General features: G+C 42.2%; 1 protein-coding gene across 6 annotated transcripts in view; it reads left to right on the top strand.

Moving 5' to 3' along the window:
- The window catches only part of Rbcn-3B (WD repeat-containing protein Rbcn-3B), a 170,238-nt gene that overhangs the window by 41,433 nt on the left and 105,734 nt on the right, over positions 1–23,071 (top strand). For all 6 annotated transcript variants that reach the window (XM_065429602.2, XM_070536879.1, XM_065429600.2 and 3 more), the window contains exons 9-13: positions 7,528–7,618; positions 13,882–14,047; positions 16,929–17,011; positions 18,358–18,517; positions 20,846–21,066. In XM_065429602.2, the coding sequence (XP_065285674.1) occupies positions 7,528–7,618; positions 13,882–14,047; positions 16,929–17,011; positions 18,358–18,517; positions 20,846–21,066 (721 nt within the window). The remainder of the gene's footprint in view (positions 1–7,527; positions 7,619–13,881; positions 14,048–16,928; positions 17,012–18,357; positions 18,518–20,845; positions 21,067–23,071) is intronic.

Raw genomic sequence — 23,071 nt, 5'->3', positions numbered from 1 at the left:
TTTCCGGGTTGGTACTTTTTTTCTCACACTTTTTTCCAAAACTTATGAACGAAGGTTTACTGTGCACTAAATATTAATTGCACAAATTTGAAAAACTTACGTCGAGGTCGCTACGCGCTGCACGAGTTCGTAGCTGCCAATTTGTTTTATACCAGCCGCTGAAGGTGGCTTGTGCTATCCTCTTTAGAGCATGAGTAAAGCGCATCCTGTGTGACGATAGGCGTAAGTTTAAATGACACTGAAAAGTGGCTTGTGCCAGTATAGACTCCTAGCATAGCAGTGCAGAGCAAGGGAGCACGTGTCTGAGTGAAGGAGAGAGAAGGGAAGGCTCACTCCTTGCTGCCGCACTGATGGCCCCAATTATTTTAATGACCTTCTACTCTCTGAAGTGGCAGAATTAGGGGTGGAAAGGAAACGATTAGCTAGCATACACAAAGGCAGCGATTGGGTTAGCCAGTTTCAAACATGACAGAAAGGTAGAAGTGAGGGGTGCTTTGCTCACTGCGGACAGTGATGGTCGCCGCTGTGACCTAAAAAATTCCACGTGCAGAAAAATTGCTGCAGAGGGGGTGGAAAGGAGGGTTGATTAGTTAGTGGCTATGGGGGAGGGGTGATCCACCTCCCCCCTACTTGAACCCACCATTGGTCTGCTACAATGGAGGCTACTTTGCTGTTTAGCTAGCAGACAACACAGATGAGGAATTCAACGAGGAACTGGGGGGTAGAGTGAAGTGTAGCTAGCACTGTTAACGAGACTTACTGGTATGAAGGCTGTTGTGGCTGAGCTATCAAACGTACGAGTGCTTTTGGACACAGCTCACACAGGTTCCACAAAGCGATGTGCACAAGTCACCAGACTAAAAAGTTCTGTTACCAATCATTATGACATAAATTGAGCAACACCATGGCCTGAAATAAAATGTGAGACAATTTGTCTACTTTTTAAGTTACAACAGTTTTAAAAAAGTGAGTGATAACCCTTGAGTTTGTCCTAGATTCCAGGTGAAACAGTGCCAGTGTACTTCTGTTTTAGTATTCAGACAAGAAGCAGTCTTCTTTGGCATGAAGTTAGAAAAGTTTTGTTACTGGAGTAAATTGGGACACATTTTTAGTCACATAAATTCTTTGGGCATCTGTCTTCATGAATTCTTTGGGAAAACTGCAGTGCATGGTTTATGCCTGGCCATGAAGCATATTTGATAGTTTTGTTGTTTACTTGTTTAAACTTTTCTATTTCAGTAGCACACAATCTATTACAACTTTCCCCACTGAAGATGTCACACATTATTTGTGTGAACTTTGCCCAGGACACTTATTCATGCTTCCCAGGTCATTCTGGCCTCAAATGTTTGCTTTTGGAACTGTGCAAATTGTAAGAACCATGGTAAATTATACTAATTGTCATTGTCTTTGTGGCAGCAGCCACATTGTCTTTGAACTAATATATACTTCTGCACTTTCCTGCCAAAGCTGCAGCCACTGCCCAAATTTACCTTGCAGCCTAATTCTGTGCTATGTCCATAAAAGCCGTAAAGGTAGTCAGGTTGAAATGATCAGGTTAACAAAAATTGAAAGCATTTGGGGCCCAGAAGATTATTGTCTTTAGTATGTTAACCTAAGGCATAATAGCATGATGTGAATTTTAGGTATTTATAATAATAATTGTTTAGCATGCTTGATGAGGTGGCAACATCTCCAAAAGTGAGATTATAGGAGGTAAAGTTGTGTGCTTATAAAGGGAACTGCTCTTAATAAAACTCTCGTTGTCTGTCCTTTTGCTTCTCATGTTCCATGGTTGCTAATTGGAATCATTATTAACTGAATCTTTGTCTCTTTTTACTTGAACTAACTTGACTTTGCCAATGTGATTACTGTACTTGTTCCACGTCAGTACAGTGCTGATTGCAAATGTTTACAGTAACACCAGATCTCTGTACAACAACTCATGGGCAGTAGCATAGCCAGAAATTTTCGTAGAAGGGGGCACCCATTTGACCGGGGATAGGGAGGGGGGGCTGGGAAGACTACATACTAACACAGAAATTTCAGGTGGTGGAGGCCACCTATTCGTTGGGTCAGCCCCCCGCTGTGCCACTGCTCATGGGGGAACTATGTCGGCCCTTATTTGATGGAGCAGAGATGCTAGTGAACCAGATGCATAGCTTTACTAGCAGAAGTCACGCTATGGATAACTGCAATCGACACGGCACTCTTACACACATATTCATCAGGCTCCCTTCAAGATGAGCTTGGCTAATGTGAATCCTCTTTTCGTTAACCCCTTTTGTGCCACGGTATTGCCCTGAATTCCGACCAAGAATGGTCATTTGTTTTACTAATGAATACTAATCTATACAATGACCTAAGCATTTAGCTATGCAAAATATCAATAACCTATTACAAAACTAAACCTTAACAGCACTTACAAAACTATTGCAAGAAAATGAAATATATTGTCAACGAAGAAATAAGAAGTACAAGAAACTGAAAAGTATTGCAGATGAATCCAGCTTGTCCATGGCGTGAAAGAGGTGATTTGTTTTATTCTTGAAGGGAGTCTCCCGTGTGTGCCTGAAAGCAGTGAGAAACATATCAGTGACTTGTGCCGTTCAAGCTGTGTACTCTCTCTCCAGCTTAAGATGTTGGGCCTTTGGTTGATCTTTCCATCTCAAATGGTGCAATACTCTCACCCTCGCCAGAAAAGAAACAAAATCAACCCTGTCTTGTTCCTTTCTCTGAACAGCAAACTGAAGGGAAAAGCAATTAGGTTGGTATACCGACACCACCCCCGTCACCCCTGCACCTTGGCTTCACTCTCCTTGCATCGCATATATGCAGTGCATGTGCATGGCGTTTTGCACGAATTTAATGTGCTTCGCTCACTGTGCCAGGGAACTTGCACCCGACCCTCCCTGCTAGTCACTTGACGTGTCATGATTGATGTTCACAAAGAAATAGCCTGCACCTCTGCCTAAAGAGCGACTTGCCAATTCACTGCGAGCTTTGAATTCTGTGGAGTGTCTTCTTTTTTTAAGAGGGATTCACACGACAGACCAAATCACGATTTTAGATTGGTTATCACATATCACAAGATCTTATGTCACCCATTCCCATGGCACTTGCATGACACAATTCATGACATGAAGAAAAGCTAAATCAGCATTAAAATTTTCGGCACAAGATGGGGCTAAAATACTGACATCAAAGTGCTTTAGTGTGGCAACAACCGCCTTCAAGTGGCTTGTTGAACTGAAACATGCTCAGCAAAAAAAAAAGGGGGGGGGGGGCGATGCCATTAGGGATGGCCATGCTTGAAAGGGCACAGCGTTCCTACGCATTTGTGCTATTGTCCATGTTTTGGGAAGTGAAACTAAGGTTAGTTTGTCTATGTTGTGGTCCGCTTTTCTCCTCTGTCATGTGAATGCTAGCTGCAGAGTGATCCATTGTATGTCATATGCCATGTGACTTGTTCACTGCAATCATATCCATCATATGACTCCTGCCATAGTACCATTATGTAGCATACCAAGAGATAGGGAAATACAGCCCATAATGGCAGTGACTTAGTAGCATGGTAAGGCTAGGACACCTCACAAGCCTAGAATTAAATTTACTGACACAGGACAGAATTAATTGGAGATTGCTGGAAGAGGCATTCGTCCTGCAGCAGACGTAAAAGAGGCTGACGATTATTAATGATTATGATGGTGTAATGTGCCCAAAGCATTCTGCCTGTCTAGCTATTCCAGGAAACAAAAGATGATGACAAAAGAGCAGCTGCCATTATTATTGCTGAATTATTAACAAGGTGCTCAGTTGACTATATGAGCTTGTTAGTACTTTAAGAATAACTAGAGTTTAGCAGTTTGACATACCTGAAAATGGAATGCAGTCACTAGAATCCACATCAGTGAATTCTTTTAATTCTTTTAAGCTTTATTTATTCAAGACAAGGCATTAAATTAACAAGGAGGCTAGTTCCTACTTTTACATTCTGTGGTGGGCTATCATTAGTATTTCACTGTTAGCTTTTTTAGAGCGCAGCTCTTGGGTGCTTTTCCCTGCGGCGAGCGTCGACGTCCCTCATAACCGAGCGACGGACAAAAGACGGCAATAGCGAAAAGAGCTCGAGGAGAAAAGTGAAAGAGGAGGGTATGGGGAAAGAGCCAGAAGAAAAGTGTAGTGTCTTGCGAGACAGGCTCTGGGGCGATGACTGCTACGAGATGGCGCCAGAGAAGCACGTGTTGTCTATTCACCGATGGTGCCACTGATACCATAGACGGAAACAAAGCGCTAGATGAGTGGAGGTCTGGCGGTGGCTGCTGTGAATCCCGCCCACGCGTCACCCACCACTGCCTCCCATGACCTCCCGATTAGTGAGGCAGATATGCCACACTTTGCTCCATTTGCAACATACCACACGAGACAGAGTGCCCACACCAGCTAATATATCGCGAAGAGAAAACATGTATAGAGCTGTGCTCAAATTTCGCATTAGGGAGTATCGTAATTCTCGGTGAATTTTTTTTTTTTTCAAGCACCAGGGTCCTACACCAGCAAGCTGTCGTACAAACTGCTTGTTGGTTTAGGAACACCAAAATTCATAGACCTGATGAATAAACAAGAATGCCCTCCAGGTAGTGCAAATGTGCTTGCAAGTCCTTTGCCGGAGCACATTCCAATGCTGCAAGCTTTGAGTAGTATTCATATACATTGTAGTGCATATTTGCTTGAGCATGTTTGCTTTTCCTTTTAGTTCATCTTGTACAAGTACTCTGTACCATTAATGTTTTTGAATAGGTTCGGCAACACGTGCTGGTGTTGGAGGGCAGATTATTTCTGCTCTGGCTTAGCCTGTCTTAAGAGATGTGCATGCGCGTTTAATGTGTTTACCAGCTTTTCTCGCTTACTTCTGCCATACTTCTTTCTGTTCAAACGACCTTGAACCATGAAATCAGCTGTTGGCATTCTTGTCCATAGCTTATTTCTTGCTCAGTTTTTGAATTTAATGAAATCCCCGTAAGACGAAAATTGTTCAAACGGAACTGCCTCTTATGTGGAACACCATGCTCATTATTGGTTGGTTTTGTATTCATGCAATTGTATTCAGCTTTGCCTCTCAGTAAATGGAACTCCTTATAAATGGAACTGATTTCCCTGGTCCCTTGAGGTTCCGTTTAAAGAGAGTCCACTGTAGAAAGAAGTGGGCAGGTTTTGGACCTGGTATGTTCATGAGAAATGTTTTGGGCATAGATTGCAGCTTAAAAGAGGTTGTTTTCGTGGTTCGAGGTCTGTTTTGTAAACTGTCAGAGGCTCAAGAGCCGAGGGCACCACCACTTCAGCTGGCATAAACTTGTACAGAATGTAGCGACCAGCTACAAAAGCATTAAGTAAGCAGTCTGCATATAAAAACAAGAAGACGAAGCATTTCTATCAATCAACCAATTTTGATTCATAACTGATTTGAAATTTCATAGAGGCAGAACCTCTTCCACAAGTTCTATGAGAAAGTTCGTATTTGAAGAAGAAAATTGTTATGAACAAACACTTGTCTGTACAGCAAGTATAAAGCAAAGGTGTATTGAAAGGTAAAAAAGTAAGGTAAAAAACAGCAGCAAAAAATTTTTAAAAGCCAAAGCTCTAAAGCAGTACAGTTGAAGCTCGATTTAACGAATTGATGACCGTGCTCGAATTATTTTATTAAATCGGGAAGCTTGTAAAATCGAGAAAGGAATTTTTTTGGTCCTTCAAAATCTAAAATTGTAACGTAGCGTCACGCAAAAGCTACTGCGGCATCGTATTTGCCTATAATCCAGCTATATGTTGCATAAATCGTGAAATAACGAAAGCCACCTCTGCCTCCCCTACCGAGGTGGTGTTGAGACTGTTGTCCCGTGCATGGGTGCGGCGTGCATGCTCATCAAAATAAAGCAAGGGTCATGGCTAGGGTGCCTAGATGTTTTAACGCATTAGCTTTAGAGTGCATGCTTGAAGAAAAACTCGTCGGTGTCAAAAGTAGAAAGAAATCGCCTTTTTTAACTCATTTATTTCAGCAAAAGCTTTGTTAAATCGAGTTTATCCGAGTTAATTTCGTTAATTCGGGCGGATGACAACACTGAACCTTATGGGTACCTGCCGGGTAATGGAAATTTCTTATTAGATCGGGAACTTCGTAAAATCTGCTTTCGTTAGATCGAGTTTTAACTGTAGTAGTAAGTTGATAGAGCACGGTGCACAGAACAAGATAAACATGAAACTTTTTAATCAGTGGTAAGTTGTAAAACAAAGCACACATACTCATTGAAGTCCTACACATTATTCTCAAATTCTAGTGCACAAAATGTTTTTAAATGACTGAAATGATGTCGTTGAGCTGACTGTGAAGCTGAGTTTTATGGATGTTACTTGAACAAGTCATTCGCTGTAAAGTATAGATCAAACACACAGGGATGTTGCTTGTATGCTTAAGGGGATGCTAAAGAGAAAAATTGCTTGAGCTGTATTTATAAACCGTACTTCTACTGTACCTAGAAAATCTTGCCATTAGAAGACGCTTGATAATTAAGAAAAGATGCAAAAACAGAAGACAGGTGGGTACTAGGGTTGCCAACTATGCCGAATTTAGCGGGAGAGTCGCAATATTAGACTAGTCCTGACTTGACTCAATTTGGAAGACCAAATGTCCTGGCTTTTGATTTCTTCTTCTGAATAACAATCCATAAACCATATTTCCCTTTTCTAATGCTAGGCAGGTCGGTTTGGCATGCCTCTTATGTTTTCTGTTACATTGTCATAAACATAAAGGTGGTTTTGTATTTGGTGGAGTTCTAGTACTGTTGCAGGCCATTACTGTTCACAGTACCTCTACCTGTATTGGCAGCCATGCCAGCCAGACTACTGCCTCTTTCTTGCAAATCACGACATGTTAGGACTAAAAATTTTTGTGCAACTTTGTTGCATGTACAGACTGGCGGCTACTGGCACTGACAGGGTCAGTTCAAGTGTCCCGACTTGGTCCACTTGAGAGTTGGCAACCCCAGCGGCGATTTAGAAGGCACCAGTTTGGACCTATAGAATAGTTAGTTTCTTGACAGTAAAGATGGATAACATTGTACACCGAAACATACAAAGACTTCACTTGTCAAGTTTCAGGAATGTTTACTGAACCAGAACGGCCAAAATACATGAAACTAATTTGAAATCTGTGACATCACAGTGACAAGCCGGCGCTGTGGTTTCAGCACAAAATTTAAAAGATGGAACTTTGACCTTCATTTCCTCTTCCAATAAACAACCTATCAATACTGTAAAATCAACGATTGTGGAGGTTTTAAAGAATATTCTGTCAGTGTAAGCTGATGAAGTGTTTCTCTTTAGTGTCCCTCTAACATTGGTAATGGTAGTCATTGGCCATGGTCTTGCCAGTTTGGTGGTGCCTGTACTGGCTGATGAGGCTATGACAGGGGCCGTGCTTATCATCTGCCAACTAATTCGAGCTGCACTTCCTCATTCCTTGTGCTGCCTCAGTGCCATTGCTGACAGCAGAGAGTTTCGAACCGGGCCCAACAGCGAAGACAACGCTTTCCTCTTCTGTGTACTCGCTGTTCCCAATGATGAGGCAAGTTGCATTCAAAGTCGTACAGTTGCAGTAAACTCTTGTTAAAACAAAATCTTTGGGACAGAAAATGGATTTTGTTACAGTGGTTTTTTATCGAGAGAAGAGAAGCGGTAAAAGTCATAGTACCCGGCTATTGCATTCTGGCTGTGCAAAAGCTGGCAAAACATATACACAGTTGTGCATCGACATAATGAGCATGAACATAACAAATTATTGGATTAGCAAAGTAAATCATATTTTTCTTCCCAGTGTCAGCACGTAACAAGTATATGCTTGTAACGAATATTGAATATAGTGAAGGTACTTTCCTGTCAGGTGCGATTCATAAAAATAAAGTTGATTGTATTGAAACAATGTCATGCTGACATGACAGTGCTGGTGACTATGAGAACCTGTCCCATCTGTCCATTATTAATGTTTGAATAGGTCTTGGACCCGAGGAGCCATTTTTAAGTGTTGAAGTGACCTTTGCAGCACTGTTTAGCGTTTCACCTTTCCTGGTTGTCATGATTTGAATTGATTTGAATATAGTTGTAATTTCAAAAAATATAATTGTGTTATGACAAGGGTTTACTGTAGTCAGCAAATGTTTAGTCCTTCTAACTTAGCCGGCAGATGGTATCTAGATTTTCTTAGCTTTTGTTGTCTACCTGCCATGATTGTATGAGACCCGTAAAATTAAAGTAATATTAGAGAGTCCAAGCGTATTCAGAGAATGGTAGCACAGTACATTCTTAGCAAAGGTAGAGGAGACAACCACTCCTCCAAACCATACAGACAACCATTTTGTAATTTTTATCATTCAGTGTGCACATGTTGCTGTAATATTCGGCCCAGATGAGTGAATGTGCTTGTGCATGGGGCAAGGCAGTATGTAATGCCTGTGACATTACAAAAATGCTAGAAGAACCAAGAAGTATACATTGTTTATGTGGAATTAGTGTTCATCGTTTGGAAACAGCATCAAAGATAAGGAATATGAAAAATTTTGGTGAAGGGCTCTGTAATAATGTTGACCACCTGGGCGGCACCCAAAACTATGTATGCAGGTGCTTTTGCATTTCACACCCTTTGAAAAGCGGCTTTCACAGCTGAAAATTGAATCTGCAACTTTGCCCTTAGCAGTAGAATGTAGGCTGGAACACATGGAGAAAGGTTTGCATTATGTTTGTGCAAACATAGTGGCTGCTCGAGCTTTTATTTGGTAGTTGCCACAAAGCATATATTGTCTTAAAAATGCTGTGCTCAGACTGCTGTAGTAATGCTCACAGAGTGCTCATTTGTATCAGTTGTAGTTGGCATCAGTAGTGCTGTGATTGTAAATTCAGCTGGTCATTCACATTGGCACTACTTGCATACCTTATTCATATTATGATCAGCCAATCAAAATAAAAAAAATTATCATTGGGATTCACATGATGGTAGTGCATTAGCATTAGCTTTCCCCCATTCTGCCCCCTTTTCTCATTATTATCATCATCATCATCATCAGCCTGTTTTATGTTCACTGCAGGACGAAGGCCTCTCCCTGCAATCTTCAATTACCCTTGACCAACTGATCCCAGCTAGTGCCTGTGAATTTCCTTATTTCATCATTCCACCTAGTCTTCTGCCATCTTCGACTGTGTTTCCCTTCTCTTGGTATCCATTCTGTAACTCTAATGGTCCAACGGTTATCTAACCGCCGCATTACATGACCTGCCCAGCTCCATTCTTTTTTCTTGATGTCAATTAGAATATCGTCTATACCCATTTGCTCTCTGATCCAAACTGCTCTCTCTCTGTCTCTTAATGTTATGCCTAGCAAACTTTGTTCCATCGCTCTTTGCGCTGTCGTTAACTTGTTCTCAAGCTTCTTTGTCAGTCTCTAAGTCTCTGCTCCATATGTCAGCACTGGTAAAATGCACTGATTGTACACCTTTCTTTTCAATGATAATGGTAAGCTTCCAGTCAGGAGCTGACAATGTCTGCCATATGCGATCCAACCCATTCTTATTTTTCTATGAATTTCCTTCTCATGATCAGGGCTCACTGTGATTAATTGACCTAGGTAACCGTACTCCTTCACAGACTCTAGAGGCTGACTGGTTATCCTGGACTCTTGTTCCTTGGCCCGGCTATTCATGATTATCTTTGTTTTCTGCATATTAATCTTCAACCCCACTCTTACATTCTCTCTGTTAAGGTCCTCAATAATTTGTTGTAACTTGTCTGCATTGTTGCTGAATAGAACAATGTCACCGGCAAACCGAAGGTTGCTGAGATATTCGCCATCAATCTTTACTCCTAAGCCTTCCCAGTTTATTAGCTTGAATACTTCGAAGCACGCAGTGAATAGCATTGGAGAGATTGTATATCCCTGTCTGACCCCTTTCTTTATAGATATCTTCCTGCTTTTCTTGTGTAGAATTAAGGTGGCTGTAGAACCTCTGTAGATATTTTTCAAGGTATTTACTTAAGTGTTCTGTACTCCTTGATTACGTATTGCCTCTATGACTGCTGGTATCTCTACTGAATCAAATGCCTTTTCGTAATCTATGAAAGCAATATCGAGAGGCTTATTGTATTCTGCAGATTTCTCGATAACCTGAATGTGATACACTCCATGGATGTGATCCATTGGAGAGTATCCCTTCCTGAAACCAGCCTGTTCCCTTGGTTGACTAAAGTCCAGTGTTGCCCTTATTCTATTGAGATAATCTTGGTAAATATTTTATATAATACTGGGAGTAAGCTAATGGGCCTATAATATTCTAATAATATAATTTAATATTCTATAATATAATTCTTTAACGTCTTCCTTTTTGTGGATTAGTATAATGTTTGCATTTTTCCAGTTTTCTTGGACCCTTGCAGTCGATAGACACTTCATATAAAAAGCCGCCAGTTTGGCAAGTATTATGTTTCCTCCATCTTCGGTTAAATTGGCTGTTATTTTATCTTCTCCTGCTGCTCTTTCTTGTTTCATGTCTTGACCCTTCTGACCTCGTCGCTAGTTATAGGAAGAGTTTCTGTATCCTGTTCATTACTGTTTTTAATGGAGGTATCCTGACTCCTCTGGGTATTTTACAGGCCCGTATAGAATTCTTCCATTTCTTTTACTATATCTTCGAGATCGCTGATGATATCACCCTGCTTATCTTTCAGTGCATATATCTTGGTTTATCTTATGCCAAGTTTCTTTCTCACTGATTTCAGGCTGCATTCATTTTTTACGGCTTCTTCAGTCTTTCTCACTTTATAGTTTCGAATATCACTTATTTTCGCCTTGTTGATCAGTTTTGACAGTTCCCCAAATTCTATCTTATCTCTTGAGTTGGACACTTTCATTCTTTGTCGTTTCTTTATTAGGTCTTTTGTTACTTGGGAGAGCTTGCCTACTGGTTGCCTTAGTGCATTGCCTCCCACTTCGATTGCTGCCTCTGAGACCAGCCTAGTTACGGTTTCATTCATTAGCTCTATGTCATCTTCATCTCTCTGTTCTAAGGCTGCATATTTGTTTGCAAGTACCATCCTGAATTTGTCTGCTGTTACCCTTACTGCTTCTAGGTTGACCTGTTTCCTTTTGACCAATTTTCTCTTTCTCTTTTCAAATTGAGGTGAATCCTAGCCCTCACTAACCTATGATCACTGCACTTTGCCCTACCTATAACTTCTACATCCTGCACTATGCTGAGATCAGCAGAAAGTATAAAGTCAATTTCATTTCCTGTTTCACCATTAGGGCTTTTCCAGGCCCACTTTCTGTTGCTACGCTGGCTGAAAAAGGTGTTCATTATTTGAATCTTATTCCTTTCTGCAAATTCTACCAGCATCTCTCCTCTAGCATTCCTAGAATCGACGTTTTTAGTTGCCAATTGCTTGTTCACCAGTCCGCTTTTTCCACACTTTTGCATTAAAGCCACCCATTACTACAGTATACTGAGTTTGCACTTTTCTCATCGCAAATTCAACTTCTTCATAAAACTGATCTACTTCCTCATCATCATGATCGGATGTTGGAGCATAGGCTTGTACTACCTTTCATCTATACCTATTATTAAGTTTGATTACGACTACCGCTACCTTCTCATTAATGCTGTAGAATTCGTCAATGTTGCCTGATAAGTCCTTAGGAATTAGGAATCCTACCCCGTATTGCTTCTTATTTGGGAGACCTCTATAGCAGAGGACATGTCTGTTATTCAGCAATGTATAAGCCTCACCAGTTCTTCTAATCTCACTTATGCTGATGATATCCCAAATAATGTTTGATAGTTCCTCAAAGAGTCCTGCTAAGCTAGCGTCATTCGAGAGGGTTAGGGTGTTAAACGTTACTGGGGTCAGTTTCCATTGGTGGCCTGCCTGGACCCTGAGATTCTTAGGACCCTCTGCCCCTTTTGACATTCCTGTTTTGCGCAGAATAATGAGATGGACAGTGATTAAAGGCATCAGTGGCCAAACGATGTTGTTATCCTTCCTGAGACTCCGCAGTACTCTTGCGACGTCAGCTGCCCTTGCCAAATGTTCTTGCTGCCCCTCGTCTGTTTCGACTGTGCAGTGCTGACGCCTTGTCTCCGCTACCACTGCGAAACGGCATAGCCTTTGCTCGACCTTTTCAGCTGCACTTCTTTGGCGCATAGCCTCAGCATTCTTTCGTCAATGCTCTTCTTTAAGATTGCTCGTACCACTCGCAGAAGGCGTGCATCCATCATTACTTTGAAATATACAGCATGTAGAACACAAAACACAGACACGAAAGTGACTCTTGGAATGCGCGGCAAGTGTCTGGACTTGACTGGGAGCGAAGTGCATTTGCCGATGGCCGAGCGCCAACCGTGCAGGGCTGCATTCTAGCGCACTGCGTGCGCTGCTAACTCCTCTCCTCTTTCATTGCCTCTGCGCAAGGTAGTGCAGCGCTCCCCTATGTCCAGAACAGATCACATGTACCATTCACTTCTCTTCCCTCCAGGGATATTGCAGCTGTACTCCCCTGCCCGTAACATACTTCCTCTCTGGTCCATTCAGGTGCCTCCTCCCCTGCCACCTGCGTGGGCCTCCTCTCCATCCCTCTCCCCTCTTTTGCCGTACGCAAGCTGACAATTGGGTTTTCATTCGTATGAGCACATTAAGCAGCACATTAATATGTTGTGGTGACTCAATGCCTGCACAGTCAGAAAGGCCACATAAACAAATAATGATGTGAGCACTGACGCAGCGTACATACACGTAAAAGACAATCTAGACAAAAGCACCACCACTGAGAAGAAAGCCGTTACTCTCGAAAGCCTAAACCGTTTCTGCTGCCCAGTCACTGATCTCAACAGGGATGCCAGAGTTCCATCACTGTGACAGGAAAATCAAGACTGTGGCGCTTATTAGCTGTGTTGTAAGCGTTGTATTCGTATCCAACTTAAAATAAGCGGGCGCACAAGTGGCTACAAATGCAGATATGCCTGCATTTGTAGCCACTGTTGCACTCTTTAGACTCTGTACAATTGCAGTCTGAGCAATATTGTTCCGGTGCATTTCGACAGGTTCGTACCCTCAAGAGGAAGACAAAGATGAAGTGGTAGACGGTCTCCTGGAGCTGTGACCTTTACCAGCATGCGCGATTACTATTAAATTTTCCCCATGTAAATAGTTGCAAATACATTTGTGCATTGGGCTTCGTCTTCGTCTTCCTCTTGTGCGCATGGTCCTGTCCAAATGCACTGTAACAATATAATGGGCTGCTTGCTTTACTTATGAAACATAAACGCCTTTGCAGTGAAGCACTTGGGACCTCCAAAATTCTTCGTTACACAGGTCACTTCATTCAAAAAAATCGCACGCTGTACCACTCATAACAATAGAGCATTCAGAAAGAAGAAAACTTTATAACATGGATTCTTAAGGTTGTGTAAGAAGTTGCTAATTTTCTTCTTTACACTTTATCCGATGAAATGTGTGACTGCAGCTGGCTTTGTGTCATCAAGGTTCAAAACATACTCCGCATCTTTGCTCTAATGTCAATAGGCATTATGGGCATTTGTAGTAAAGCCAAAAATTAGTTATAGGGGATGCTTAACTTTCTTTGTTGCACAAACACATCCTTTGTAGTGGCTTTCACTGTTGAGGCTTTCACAATACACATACGAAAAATAATAATTCAGCCGAGTCGTTTTGGTCATATTGTTGTAGATGGGCTCCTTGTATAAGCAGTCAACTGTGTCTGTGCATTGCATAGGTAAATGGGACATACCGTAATAATGTTCCTGGTGTTGTTGTGTGTCTTGTTGCAGAGACTTGTGTGCCCTCCTGCTATGGGATACTTCTTAGGCTCACGAGGTGGCTTTCACAAAGTGCTCCTGAGAGGAGACTCAAATGGTCGGGTTGTTCTATGGAACATTGTGGATGTAGCCGCTTCCGATGTAGCTCGCATGCGCCAAGAGGTGAACGCTGTTGTCCGTGAGTATTTGCTTGTCCTTCCTGTGTACTGTGTCTTTGTGTGTGCTGTGAATATCGGGGACTTCCTGTGTTGACAGTTCATGCGAAAAATTGTACAACAGTGCACTGGCATTTTGTTAGAAAGTTCCTTGCTGCAAATTAAACTGGAACACAGTCATTCTATGTGCTTTACATCTGGCAGTAATGTAGAATGCATTGCCTCCCCCAAGTGTATGCCTAAGTTATGGCATTCCGTGCAGAGCATCAAGATATCTTGTAAGTGCAGCCAGGTATGTCCATTTAAAAAAGACTAGCACAGGTATATGAGCCTTAGCTGAACAAGGAATGTTGCTGAAGCCAACATTTTGACAAAGGGACTAGGCAAGTTCCCTTGCCGAAATGTTGGTGCCAGCAACATTCCTGCCCATCACTTCGAGCCTGCAGGTACCTGTGAACCACTTTCTCGTTCGAACACAGGTATAGCGATATACAAAAGTCAGATCCTGCATTCACAAAATGTTTCACCTATAAGTGTCGCATAAAGTCATCGTTATAGCAGTTATCTAAATGTGCCACCACTGCTGTGGCGATGGCCTGCCACAGGTGGCGTGTAGCAATCGATGCAACAGTGCCAATCCCATGATTCTACATCTAAATTAAGAAAAAGAAAATTGTCAGTCACAGTTCTGAGTAATGACTGTCTAAATGCTGGCCACTGAGACCAGTTTTATTTTACACTAGAGAAGTTGTGTGATCATGCACCTGGCTGTCTTTGTGTGATTATGCTCAAATGTCTGAAAGCTTTCAGTGCATCAGAAAGTGCTTGATTGGAATTATTGCACTTTATTTGTTGCATGTGAAGTTAGCTACATTGCAGGGCATCTTTGCCTGATAACCTCAGTGCTGGACATTGTTCAAACAAATGTCAAGCGCCAATTGCACGTGCCAGCAACTCCTAGCTTCACACAGTGTCACATAAATCACTTTGAAGTCAGCCATCCGACATTAACTGAGTATGTATCTGCTAATTGAAAGGTTTACACTGTGACCATTATGTTGGTAGACTGCCCTGTGGCAAAGCTGATTTAACAATTCAAGGTGTGGGCAATAGCTAGGCACCCGAACATCCCATTGCTCTGCCTGGGCACAGCAACACATCTTAAAGTGCAGTAGATACAAAAAAAAAAGAGGCAAGTACCACGAGGGTGTGCCAATGGCAGCATTTGACTGTTAAGTTCGTTAATAAAAGGCTCATTCAATATATCTTTTTATTGGAAAAGGTTAGCCAGAAGATGCTTCTTTAAGGCCAAATGCAACGAAATTTCACTTTGGCTAAATTTATCATGAATGAGTAGTATATACCACTAAACCAGTCTTGGCAAAGCCACAGAGCTGGTAATTGTATAGTTTTTATGTTGTTAGCAGCTTAAACAGCACTTAAGCAGACAATTGGTACTGCTGTTGGTATTGCTACGGCGTAAGTACCAGCACAATACATCCAAGATTTCTCAGTGCACTGCGGGCATGGGGGGCACGGGCTGGCTCACATTTCCACGCCTGTAGAACCACTAAGACCAATCGTAGCATGCAGTAGTTCGTAGCATTTTGGCGGCGAGAGGAGTCATCCTGGCACCTTGTGGCGACTGCAGCATCTATGCTGTGCAGAAGCATGGCCACCGAGATGGTGCGGGTGCACCGTTGCAATCTATGAGATCAAACCGAGGATCTGCATGCTAGATCATGAATCCTACTTCTGGCAAGCAGTAATGGAATTTTTCTTCCTTCCTTCCTTCCTTCCTTCCTTTCTTTCTTTCTTTTTTTCTTTCTTTTTTTAATCCAGTTTCAATATCAAAATTTGGCAAAAAAAACGACTTTTCTCGCAAGCTTTCCCTGATGTTTCCACTCGTATTTCAACCATCAAACTTTGCTTGCACGGAGGCTCCTCCACATCTGTGTGGTTGAAAATTTTGTTGCTGTTGGCCTTTAACACTACATAAATTCTACACTTTTCATGAAAGGTGTCGCTGGGCCCCAATAAGCAATTTTGGAGCACAGCTCTGTAGTTGACAATGTTTGAAGGTGTGCACAACATGCTTTAAATGTCAGTTGTTTAGCTGCGTGTGATGATGTGGCATTGTCGTAGCATGTGCAGTGCGTCCCACTCTTAAAGGGAACACAAGTCTAGGGAATATGTGAATGTACCTTTCTGGCAAGTCAGAATCGTTTGGCTTTGCAGCAGGTGATGACTTGAGGTTAGCGCTCGTTCTTTGTACCCTCCCATGTGATGATGCCGTTCTTGTGCTGCCTTCTGTTACAAGTATGTCTAACATACTAGGCCATAAAAAAGTTTTACTTAAGGTTGGTGGCACTTGCATCTTTCTACACATTCGTACAGTGCATTGACGTAGATTTGGCTGGCACTTGTAGCCAGAATGCCAGCAAAGTGAGAGCCACACGTTAGCGTGTTCCCTTTAACCCCATAATGCCCAAACGCAGTTCTACATCAGTGAAAATTGAATCAAATTGTTCGCCCTTATGTCTGGCCTTAGAGAGCATTATTGTGCAAAAAAGATGGCAGCAATCAAATGCCGTTTGAATTAAAACTTAGTTAGGACAGCAAATAAATGTTTTGCCATTGGTTAGTTGAACTATCCACAGCGCAAACTTCACTCTGGCATGTCAAAAACATGACTACGGGTTTTCCGTTAAGTCACTCATGCCTAAATTCAGCATTTGGATGCATAAGTCACAGCGCAGCATGTATGCCTTGAGTATTACGGGGTTAACAGTAGACTACAATGGCACCTGCAGGGCTGCAAGGGATTTTAGTGTGGTGCTTGCCAGAACAGAATCTTCATACTAAAAACACGTCACAACTTGGCCTTCTTCTCATGTCTTCCAGAAATGCAGCCTTTCCTGAGTCTTGCTTTGCAAGAGGCTTGGGATGAAATGAAGCCTCCACCACCTGGCATACTGGACAAAATGGTTTGTCACTTTGTGCTGTCTGTTCATTTCCTCCTTTGGATAAGTCCGCTTGTGTTTTTTATTAATGGATGCCACACTCTCAAAATGCCTTTCTCTGTGATTGTGGATGTTTCAGGGAGCCTTTGAGGTAGAGTAGCAGTAGTAGGCGTGCCTGTGAGCATAAAGGTCTCATTTCATGCAGTGAGTTCAAAAGAGCGTAATAATGGCAGATATTTTTCAGGTAAGGCTGTAGAATATTTGGTGAGTGTGACGAAAATGAAAATGAAGCCCGCTGCATTGGAGTTCGTAATACAAAACAGCGAATTTAAGTGCTTTGATGCATATCTAACCGTGAAAAGACATTCTGTTTTGCTCTCACGAGGAGTTCTGTGAAGCGTTTTTCATTGTTTTTCTGTGCCATAAAGTCTGTAAGAACAAAATGAGGAGTCAGAATAGTGTGCACTGTTTCTTGTTCAACCCCTTACATGCTGCGCCCAAGTATACTCGTCTAGCTGCCATCCCACACTCTTGACCATGCCCCTGATAATTTATGAACATGAAGCATCCGTGGACTGGTCGGGCCATCTACCCAAAAGTTATTTAAAGTAAAATATTGTGGTAGGTTTTGCTTTTATACGACAGATGGCGCAACATAATTTACCAACTGTTGGTGTTTCTCACATCTCTCGTTTTCTTACATGTTGGACTGACAGAAGTAGTTTGTGTAATTTTTGAACAATGCAGAAATTCAAGAACTTCTGATGAATGCTCATTCAGAAAACTTCTGATTACAAGGTGTATTCGACAAACAATGACAGCAAAGATGTCATACTGCCTGATAAACACTAATTATCATAATTTAAATAATTTATAAGCAGCAGTCTAACTTTCTGTTTCAATCTTCTGAGTTATCAAATGTTTAGCAACTTATCACCAATAAATGGCATTTGAATATAAAGCCTGCTAGTCTATAAAAGACTTCTAACTCTTCTGAGCAGCAACATTGAAGCCTCATGCCTTTTTTTCTATGGTAGACAGAGCAATAAGGTTGGTCTTATTGAATTTCCTGAATCATGCAGAACCCATTGATATCCTGCTTAGTGAAATCTGAGAAACAGACTTTTCTGAAGTTTTCTAACACATGAACTAAAATAACTTGCATAATATTTCTGCAAAAATGGACTGCATATTCAAAAAAAGCACATAAAGTTACATATATCTACACGTTTTCAGCACCATAACGTGAAAAATTAAGATATTTGAAAATGTTTCGTCTAAGACCAGGCTTCCTTCTTAAACAAACTTGATGTTGATCTGGAGAGACCCTTGTTTTGTTTTCTAATGCCACAACCGTGCGTCTGTTCCAGGAGCTGCCCGGGGAAAACCAAGAGCTCAAGCTCACTGCCAGCGTCTACCTGCCCCTGCAAGGACGCCTGGTGGTCGGCAGGGAAGACGGCAGCATCGTTGTCGTGTCGGCCACCCAAGCCGTCATGCTGCAGCTCCTGTATGGGAAGCACCACCATGACGGTAATGCGGTGAATCTGTCCTTTTTTTTTTTTTCCTGCATGCAAATAGCACTTGTGTAAAGGCCCCTTGTAAAAGACACATGCTGGCCTCACATGGAGGAAAACTTCACCTGGCAGAATGCAGTGCACGTGATTTAACTTGTGGAAAACAAGAACAGACTTTTGGGCTAGTTAGTCTGGTACTGGAACCATACTGCATAAGTGACATGGACACTGGAAGACAAACAAGCACAATGAATTTGAACAGTGAATTTTTTTACTTGGAACAGTGGCATATCTGTATGTGAGTTTAACAACACAAACAGCCCACAGAAATGAAAGAAGGCAAAATAAAATACTGGGCTTCAATTTCCACTGTCAACAAAACATTATTAAATATGTTATCTGTCAAAGCAACCCATCTGAAACATACATCAAGTGCAGTGCGGCTTTGGACCTCAAGCAGATCTCCTTGTCCCATAAGGGAAATAGGAGTTGGTGGCCATATGGTTTCACTAACCCCTGACATGCATGCTGGGTCCCAAGCCACCTCACTATGTTGCTGAAAGCTGAGGGTATGTTTCACAATGCTTTTTTTTTTAGTTCTTTTAGCCTTTTGTTATTTGCTCACACGAAGGCATGCCCCCGATATCACCAGGATTAGCCAGTTGGAAAAATGGGTGATAAGAAATAAAATGAATTCTTTTCAAAGTAGAGTCCATGATCTTCACTCCGTGGTTCTCTAAATTCAGCACAGCATAAGTTTAACCTTTGGCCACCCCATTTCTAAGAAGGGGGAGTGCCCTTCCCGTGTTCTATTGCCTGTTATCCCGCTGAACACCTAACCACATTCAACTTTCGGCGACATCATCACCGTGTATCCCGCAACCACTGCTTGGACCAAGCTGACTGACCCACACATCCTTGGTTTGTGATGTAATGTGGCCACGGAAATATCAGACGGAAATAATCAGAAGAATAAGAATGGGCTGGGGTGCGTTTGGCAGGCATTCTCAGATCATGAACAGCAGGTTGCCGTTATCCCTCAAGAGAAAAGTGTATAACAGCTGTGTCTTACCAACTCACGTACGGGGCAGAAACTTGGAGGCTTACAAAAAGGGTTCTACTTAAATTGAGGACGACGCAACGAGCTATGCAAAGAAGAATGACGGGTGCAATGTTAAGGGATAAAGAAAGAGGAGATTGGTTGAGGGAACAAACGCGAGTCAATGACATCTTAGTTGAAATCAAAAAAAAAGAAATGGGCATGGGCAGGACATGTAATGAGGAGGGAAGATAACCGATGGTCATTAAGGGTTACGGACTGGATTCCAAGGGAAGGGAAGCGTAGCAGGGGGCGGCAGAAAGTTAGGTGGGCGGATGAGATTAAGAAGTTTGCAGGGATCACATGACCACAATTAGTACATGACTGGGGTAGTTGGAGGAGTATGGGAGAGGCCTTTGCCCTGCAGTGGGCTTAACCACGCTGATGATGATGATGATGTGGCCACCCCATGCAGTTTGTTGTAACAAGGTCACCTGCCTGCTATGATGGCTTAGTGGCTTTGGTGATGCACCAGCCACGGCGGCCCCACTTGATAGGCACAAAATGCAAAAGCACCCATGTACCATGCATCGGGCACGCATGTTAAAGAAACGTAGGTGGTCATAATTAATCCAGAGTGTCCCCACTACGGCATGCCTCATTTTCAGATTGTGGTTTTGACATGTAAAGCCCTGGAATTTAATTTAATTTAATTTTTTTTAATTTAATTTAATTTTAAGTTTTAAGATGAATCTGTTCCAACTAGGCTGACTTGCAGTTATGAATATTTTTGCATTTAACCCCTATCAGAATGCAGCGACTGTGGCCGGGAACCAAACTCTTAGTGACTGACTAAAGCTAACAGCACAGTAGTTTCGTGCTCGTTCTCATATTGGTTTTTCTAACAGCTTTTCTGTTTAAATCTTACTTTTATTGTGTGGTATTCTATCATGTTTTCTCTTTCCTCGCTTAGTGGCCATGGTGTTGCATTGCTGAGTTCAAGGTCGCGGGCTTAATCCCGACCCTGGCGGTTGCATTTCAATGAGCGCAAAATGCAAAAACGCTCATGCACATAGATTTAGATGAATACTCAAGAGCCCTTCCCACTGTGGCATGCCTCCTAATCAGATCGTGGTTGTGGCACGTAAAATCTTAGTATTTAGAATTTTTTTAAACCCCCTTTGGGCAATAAATTTTCACTTGATAGTCGGCACTTGTGTCGTGCCACTTGCCTTCATCTTTTCCGTGCTGTTTAGTTTGAACCACAAGCATTTTCGCTGCATGTTGTCGGTGTGCTCTCCGCAGACCGCCCACAATACCAGCTGCTGCATGGCCACAATGGTCGGGTGACGTGCCTGCTGTATCCAAACCACGTGCACTCACGCTACGAGATTGCCCACCTGGTGTCGGGGGGCGTGGACTTCTCGGTCTGTCTGTGGGACCTGTACGCTGGGACCCTGCTGCACCGTTTCTGCGTCCACGCGGGCGAAGTCACGCAGCTTCTCGTGCCCCCGAGCAACTGCAGTGTGAGCCCCCCCTTCCTGCCACTGCTTCTTTAGATAGTTGTGTGCAGTAAGCTATAGCAAAACGGGGTTTCTGGGAATGCAGTGCGTCGTGCCCATTGCAGTGTTCGCTACAGCTGTGCTGCCAGCACAGATTACATAGCGCGTTACGGATAAGGATGAGAGAATGAGGCAAATGGTTTGTGTGCGGTGCTAACTCACAACAACACAGAATATGCCGTGGTGTCCTGGTTAGAATCTATTTACTATTGTGAGTAAATGATTAGGCCATAAAAATTTCAAGCAAAAATTGCCTAAAATTGAAAAGAAATTTAGGCCAGCTATAAAGAAAGAGGCATCACAATTCGGTAAGCTGTATATATTTTGAAATCTGAGCGGGACATAGTAGATGTATTATACACGGCTCTGAATATACAACTAACTTGGGAATAGGACATTTGGAAATCTCACTTAATGTAACGATTACACATAAGCTGTAAATTAGTATACCATATTTGTCTGCTTTAGACAATCTTAACAGCTGCAGTTTGCATAACTGTGGCATCTGTGCAGATCTATGGAGTCATAAAAATGTAATGCTTTGCTTCTATTATTTATCAATTTCCTGCAATTTCTGTAAAAAAAAAATATCAGGATCGAACTTTTGCTTTAAAAATGGCCATACATTTGAAATTTCCTTCCTAGACTGTGACTGTGCACCATTTTAGGACTAATTACAGCTCACAAATGCTAAAAAACAACTTACCAAGGCTTTTAAATGCTTACAACAAATCTGGCATTGATATATGTGCCCTTACCCCATCAGAATTTTCTTGACTAATTCAGTGTAACTAATATTAATGTTTCTATGGCCAGCTATTTCAGAAGTGCAGATTAGATGAGTTTACAGCTTTTTGTTCACATTTATATTACACATATATGTGTATATATGTTGTTTTTTCGTCTGTCATATGTGAAAAGTTTTGTAACTTCATTACACGCAACTACTCACTTTTCACTTAGCGCTTCTCATGCATTTTTGCAAAACTGTGTATTTTTGTATTGTTAAAAACACGCGGCAGCTCTGCGCTACCCATGTGTTGTGGTCATAGGGGGCAGGGTGTTTTTTCAAGCTGCACTTGCAGCTTTTCTTCCCTGTCTCCCCCAATCTGTTGGAAATAGATATATTCAATTCAATTCAAGGTGTGATGAATTTACTTAATTTAGAATCGTTTAAATGGCTGTCTAATGACAGGGCGTTTCATGTTGTTATGGAGATGAATATTTACGGGGGGGTATATACGGAGAGAATGCCTTCCTACCAATTGGGCAACTGATGATGCCAATTCCCTCTTCCCAGTAGCCCTGCACTGTGGTTCTCCTTGTCAACTACTCTCTAATCCTGGCTACTGTTTTCTTTCCAAAGTTGGCGATGGCATTCTCTGCTCTTGCTCTGCATCTCACAAATTTATCGCAGTTTACCATCCACAGACAGACAGACAGACTTACTGAGCAACTCAACCGCACACTCACGGACATGCTCTCTGTGTGCACCTCCAGTGTTCACCAGGATTGGGACTGCACTTTTCTTTGCCATTTGGGATGTTTGCCTTCAACCCTTCTTGGTTACTCCCCCGGTTACTCTCGCTTCTATTTATTCTTTGGCGATGACCCATTCCTGCCTCTCTGACTTCCTGCTCTTTCCCGATGCCAACTCCACTAACAGTATACTTTTGTTCATTTGACTTCGGTTAAAGGGACACTAAAGGCAAATAATAAGTCAATGTGGACTGTTTAAATATCATTCCAGAAACCTTGCAATGCTTGTTTCGTGCAAAGAAGGGACTTAGTTTACGAAAAAAATTGCATCTGAAGGCTCCAAATACCTTTTTTGAAATTCACATCACCCACCACCCAACCGGCGGAGTGCTGATGTTGCATATGCCATCACCACCCTTTGCTGCCGCCAGTGAGTAAAACGGCGCCCGACAGATGGCAGCACTGAGCCAAGACACCAAGGTGGATTCTC

This window comes from Dermacentor albipictus, chromosome 4 (assembly GCF_038994185.2).
Source record: "Dermacentor albipictus isolate Rhodes 1998 colony chromosome 4, USDA_Dalb.pri_finalv2, whole genome shotgun sequence".
Classification (NCBI taxonomy): domain Eukaryota; kingdom Metazoa; phylum Arthropoda; class Arachnida; order Ixodida; family Ixodidae; genus Dermacentor; species Dermacentor albipictus.
This window is presented reverse-complemented; position numbering and strand designations above follow the sequence as displayed.